The 6,083-nt window shown below is 49.9% G+C and overlaps 1 protein-coding gene across 2 annotated transcripts; it reads right to left on the bottom strand.

Annotated features, from left to right (window-relative positions):
* Positions 1 to 222: 222 nt before the first annotated feature.
* LOC121594098 (trichohyalin-like) lies at positions 223 to 4,848 on the bottom strand. 2 transcript variants are annotated; one of them, XM_041917049.1, is made up of 9 exons: positions 4,176 to 4,848; positions 3,377 to 4,091; positions 3,083 to 3,284; positions 2,568 to 2,683; positions 2,200 to 2,503; positions 2,094 to 2,128; positions 1,336 to 1,716; positions 1,072 to 1,222; positions 223 to 996 (listed from the first exon to the last, which is right to left on the bottom strand). In XM_041917049.1, exons 1-9 carry the CDS (start codon positions 4,538 to 4,540, stop codon positions 302 to 304), a joined length of 2,964 nt encoding a protein of 987 aa, XP_041772983.1. In that variant the 5' UTR covers positions 4,541 to 4,848; the 3' UTR covers positions 223 to 301. The 2 variants fall into 2 exon arrangements, with proteins under 2 accessions (XP_041772983.1, XP_041772985.1); XM_041917051.1 differs by having other exon boundaries at positions 3,377 to 4,088.
* Positions 4,849 to 6,083: the final 1,235 nt, after the last annotated feature.

Raw genomic sequence — 6,083 nt, 5'->3', positions numbered from 1 at the left:
CAATTAAGCATTGTCAGTTTTATTCGGGCCTTGTAAAGTATGAAGGCACGAATGAAAAATATAGTGAGAGAGACTCTTATGTAGAAGGAGAAGTATGAAATAGTGTGCGCATCATTGTTTTTTTATCACTATTCAATAACATTTCGATCGATTTTTTTGTATACGTTCCGAACGGACAAGCAAAAAGCCTGTTCAATGGTAGCACAAAGTTTATAAAGAAAATGGAAGATTGTACCGGTTACCTAAAACTGTAACCAATTTATTATCTAATGATTCACACATGCTTTGCCTTTCTGCCTGTTCAAGACTTCGATCGCAACCCATTACCCATCAGCACTTGGAGCAATTTCACATTGTCGAGCACAATCCGCAACATGCCCAGCTCGTCATGCTCGTGGAAAAAGTCATAAATCGGTACATCGATCGCCAGTTCCTCCGAACCGTCGCCGAGGTGCTGCTGCAACTCATTCCGCAGCTTGACGGAAGCGTATCCAATATCTTCGCAGGCGTGCTGACCGGAGGCACGATTCTCGTTCACCACTACAAACCGTACCGCATCGTTACCGTCCGGGCGAAGCATTCTCTTCAACACTGCGCGACGTTCCGCGTGAAGCGTTGTGCCCAGTTCGACCGCCACTCGAAAATTGAAGTTATGGTTCTGTCGCACTTCGCCGTCTTCAGTGATGAGTTTGGCAGGGAGCGGTGTTTCCAGCAGATGGCCGTACAGATCGAGAAAAGTGAACTCGACGTAGTAGAACAGCACGCTGGAGGCTAGCAGCCGTTCGATGCCCAGTTGGTTCCATCGCACGGAGCGTATCTCGATCGTTAGTAGATCGGAAGTGGTGCCACCATCGTTATCGTCTTGCGAATTAACCGTGGGCTTCGTGGTGGTCGGTGATATTGACATCGGGTTCTCGGCAATCCGGTGCCACATTGACGGAAGCCGTTGAATGTCAAAGTAGCGGGCATAGTTTTGTTTCACCGTGTGATCGCCACCTGCAAAGAGATGGAATAATTAATATTTTAATTAATCTTTGTCGTAGTTTTGAAAAAAAAAAAAACTTGAACAACCTGTTGATACAGTCTCACTAGAGCTGCCCGCATCTAGGAAGGAAATTCTACGTTTATCCGACACGCCCGAGGATATGGAGTCAAGTTCCCTGTTTCTTCGACGCGTTGCAGTTTGCAGCTTATGAAATTGCTCATCCTCGCGGAACGATTTCTGCAAACGGAGAAAAAGGATAACGGAAAATTTGAATTCTATTAGCGCGCGCTCGAATAAGTTTGCACTAGCGAACAATAGATGGCGCTGGTGAACCAAGCAGCGAACCTCACCTCCAACGACTCGGGAAAGCGGTTAGCAATCAGCAGTTCCACATTGTTCACCTTCGCTGGTTCGTCGATGCGATTGTTCATGATATGCGACAGCTTCGGTATCATCTGGCTGACACTGACCTGACGAAATATTTGCTGAGCCGCTTCTGCCGACTCGTACATGTGCCTATCCCGGCTCATCCTGGCCACCACAGACGAGCGTCTGGACAGCGGAGCTATCGGTTTGATCGGTGGGCCCGAAAAGCGCTCCTGTTCTGGTACCCTTCGCTCGATGGCCGATGGTTCTCGGAGGAACACTTTCGGCTCCTTCGCAGGAAGAGGTTCTTGCTCAAGGACCAACTGTTCGGTCTGTACCGATACACTCACGGTAACAACGGGTGCCTGAAGTCATCAAAGAAAAGGGGGAGGAGTAACTTTCGGTACAGTTTAAAAAAGTTGAAGCATACACCGATCGGTAAATGTCCCAATCATATGCTGTGCTGCGCAATACTATGTGCGCACACTTTATAACAGGTCGGGACACACAATTTGTTCTATTATCACACCGTTTCACATTTGACTCTTGCTCTACAGATATTGGTATTGGACGAAAAAAGGGGATGGAGAGTTTCCGTGTGGTAACGTTCAAAAAGTCCAATGGTCGGGTAATGTAAAGGAAGTCTAAACACACGATGCCAAGTGCCAAGTAAGACATCTCTTGTCCGTGTCGTGGAAAGGAAGAAGATGGGATAAAGAAAGGCGACGGCCAATTAACCTACCGGTGACACGGGACGCACTTCCTTGATGGGAGACGCTAAAATGGCAAAACAAAACACTCAATTAGAAAACATTTCCTTTAGAGCATTGGATCCCCCACGAACCAACCTTCCAAACTCTTCAGACTCTGCTCTAGCTGCGTTCGCTCCTCCGCCAGCAGCACATTCTCCGTCCGCAGCCCCTCCAGCATCACCGACAGCGTGTCGTTGTCCTGCTGGAGCGTTTTCAGCTTCTCCAGCAGCTCCCGCTGGGACTCCTTCGTGACGAGCTCCTCCTCCCGCAGCGTGTCGATCTGGCGCAGCAGCTCCTCGTTGTGCTTCCGCAGCTCGTCCAGCTGGTACTTGAGCAGCTTGTTTTCGTCCACGATTTTGGTAAAGTTTTCCTGCTGCCGCTTCAGAAAGTCACGCTCGATCTGTTTGAAAAAAGGAGGATTAAGAAGCAGTTCAAAGTATGATAGGAAGTAACTAGGATTATACCTCAACTTCAGACATGTTCTCTTTGAGCTTTTCAATGTTCTTCTTGAGTCGTTCGCACTCCTCGAACAGGGAAGCATTTTTGTCCTTCTCTTTGCGTATCTGCACCTCAAGATCACCTGCAGGAAAGGCAATGGAGGAGATGACGCAATATGGATTAATTGTAAGCGACAGACGATGAACCCGGTCAACCGGTCTTGTGATATTCTTTGGAGATGCAAAAGGGCTCCAGTTGAAATGAAGTACATTAACGTAATAAATCCCAAAATTCCCAAAAAGTGGCGACCATTCTTAGAAGGAAAGGCTCATAGATAGATTGAGAAAGAGAGGGATAGCGCCAAAGCATTTCGGTTGTTTCGAGAGAGTAAAAAAGAAAGTGCACACAGCGAAAAGGCAAAGCAAATGTATAGATAGATTATTCAGAATTATAGGAACTACCTTGAGGAATGCATACAAAACAAAAACACACACACATACCCACTAACACGGCACACCTGAAGAAGCTCACTTTTTCCTACCTTGCTTCCGCAGCTCGTGCTCCATCGAGCGCTTCTGCTCGTCCACCTGGCGCTGCAGCTCCTTCGCAAGGTCCTCCACCTGCCTGTTGAGGTTCAGTATTTCCAGGTTCTCCGCCGCGTTGCGCTTCATAATTTCGTACGACAGCTTCTCCTCTAGCTGGCGGGCGAGCAGCGTACTCTTTTCCTTCTCGTTTTGTAGCTCCTATTGAGGGAGAGAGAAAGCGCTCATAAAGCCAGCTCGCTACGCTTTTGACACGTGGCGTCCTCGGCAAAGCGCCAAAAATCAATACCAACCTTGTGCAGATACTTGATGTTGAGCTTCATTTTGACGAGGTCAGTTTCGCGCGTCACCTGCTCCGCCCGATGGCGCTCACAGTCCGGACAGTGGGCGCCCACCGCCTGCCGACCCTTCGATTTGGCCGCATGGCGACGGCCTTTGCTGCTGGACTTGGCGCCGCCTGCTGCCCCACTTGCCGGTGAATCTCGTTCGCTTTCGTTTAGCTCCTCACTGCCACCGCCGGACAGCACGTCCCGATCTTCGTCCAGCGTCTCCCGCACATCCTTGTCATCGGAATCTTCATCCTCTTCCTCCTCCTCTTCTTCCTCATCGTCCGCGCCGTACGACTTCCGGTGACTGGAGCGGCGTGCCGCAGCGACGGCATGACTCTCCTCCTCCTCCTCTTCCTCCTCCTCGTCATCCTCGGTCCGGTCGTCCGTGCTGGTACGGCCCTTGCCGCCAGCTTGTCGCGTTAATCGATGGCGCAGCCGTTCCTCCCGCTCATCGTAACCATCGGCCGACGGGGATGTCGATTTACATTCCCGCCGCCCACCGGCCGTCTCTTTGGCCGGACGGGCACTCTTCGAACGGCGTTGACTGCTGGCCGGTGCACTTTGCCGTGCTTTGCAGACGGAATTCTCCCGCATACGCCCATCGTTCGAGGTGGCACGGCGCAGGGCTTCCAGCTTTTCGTGCAGTTCGCGCCGCTGCAGCTCCAGATCGTGCAGTCTGCTGAAAGTACGAGAAGAGAGAGGGAGAGAGAGGGGGTAAAAAAGGACCCCACAAAACAGTATTACCGCTGCCCCGCCCCCTCACCTGTAATGCTCGCTGGAGGCCATATCGAGGCGCGACTTGGACCGCTGGTTGCTTTCGTTCGACAGCCGGGACAGCTTCGTCTTCAGCCGCTTGATCAGCTCCTCCTGCTCCAGGAACCGCTTCTTGATGGTGTAGTTCTCGTCGCACAGGCTGAGATACTTGTCCTCCAGCTCGCGGCGCGTCAGCTTCGACACCAGCAGCCGGTGGTTGATCAGGTGCCGCTGGCAGAGATCGATCGGCGGCCGGTAGTGCTCCGAGTACGGCGACGCACTGACGGGACGGCCCGACCTTCGGCTGCCACTAGTGGCGGCGGCGGACGCCGCCATCCCCGGGAGGTCCTTCTCGCGCACCGAATCTTTGCCCATTAGGTTGTTTGTTGATTTTTTTTCTCCCAATTTGCCCCCCGCGGGCTACTGTGATCGACTAATTTGTACTTGAGGCACGTAAATTTTCGGTACTTTTGGTTTTGGCCCGGACAGTAGGATCCAACGTTCTCGTGTCGCTCGTGGCGTGGGTCAAACGACCGAAGCACCAGCACGTTGTGTTACCATTTTTGCACCCTGGTAAATATCAGCTCTGATTTTGCTCACACACACACACACACAATGCCCCGAGAAGCAGTAACGCACGGAACGACATGAATCAAACTGTGCAAGGTTGCGCTGATGAGGAAAAACATCGATCTGTTGGTGTTTTTGTTAGGGTCGTTGCTAGTGGCAACAGCACGCGCATAGGGGAGTTTCTGTTTTTCCCTTTTGCGCTCGGTGTGCATCTGCTTGAATCGTGGCTGCAATGTTGCGTGCAACGTGTGTTGTTGCATGCAAACGTGCAATTGCGAGCTGCGCGGGAAAACGTGTGGAGTTGGACAGTGGGTTTTATCGTGCACAACGAATGGCACGATACGACGGAGCGAGTTTAACTTAATTTCCGAAAGAATGTATCAAACAACTTCAGCTGGAAATGAGTCATTGATCAGTATGGTAGCGAAAGCAGTTGCAGAATTGGTACAAGGTGCTGTGCCGGTTCCTGAATCGGGACAGGATCGCGACCCATCGGTGAGATGGATCCAAGTACAATTTGTAGACCAAAGTAAAAAGGGGGAATTTTGAGCACCATTATAGGTTCAAAATAAATCCCAAAAGGACTCCAGTTCCAGGGCTTGGTCCAGAACCGACATAGACTCTTAATCAGTTCCATGACCGGTAGGGTTTTCAATCAATTTTTGGACGGATATGGGTACGGTATTAATACCTAGGACTGATAAGGATTTAGGATCAGTTCCAAGAACGATATAGGTTCCAGATCATTTTCTAGGCCGGTATAGGTTGGGATTATATTGCAGGGTTAGTTCAAGATTGGTATGGAGTCAGAATAAAATACAAAATTGGCATACGTTCATGATAGTGATGAGAAAAATGAGAAAAGTTTTGGTTGGAATCGATCCGGGATAGTTGGTTTGAAATTAGTTTCCAGAAAACTTCGGAGAAAGCTGGCATTGGAATCGATTCCCTAACCAGTATTTGATCCGGAGTTGTAATTGGTTTTGACCAATTGTACATTTAAACAATTCATTCTCATACAGATTCCGGAATTCCAATTCCCGAGCCATATCTGATTCCGATTCCGGAGCCTATTGCGATTCCCGCTCCGAATCCGGTCCCAGAGTTGTTATCGGGGTCATCTCCGTAATCGGAATCGGCATCAGAGTCGGGTAGTTCAGTTTCGAAGCTCCCTCCATTAATTCAGGAATAGAATTCAATTCAACGAATTAAAGTTACAGGACCAGTGTATGGGTGTCAGTTCAGTTCCAGGATCAATATGGGTTCAGTATCAGTTCCAGGACCGGTATCAGTACGGGATCATTTCTAGATCCAATATGGGGTCAGGTTTGGTTTAAGGACCGTTATT

Source organism: Anopheles merus, chromosome 2L, assembly GCF_017562075.2.
Source record: "Anopheles merus strain MAF chromosome 2L, AmerM5.1, whole genome shotgun sequence".
Taxonomy (NCBI): Eukaryota; Metazoa; Arthropoda; class Insecta; order Diptera; family Culicidae; genus Anopheles; species Anopheles merus.
This window is presented reverse-complemented; position numbering and strand designations above follow the sequence as displayed.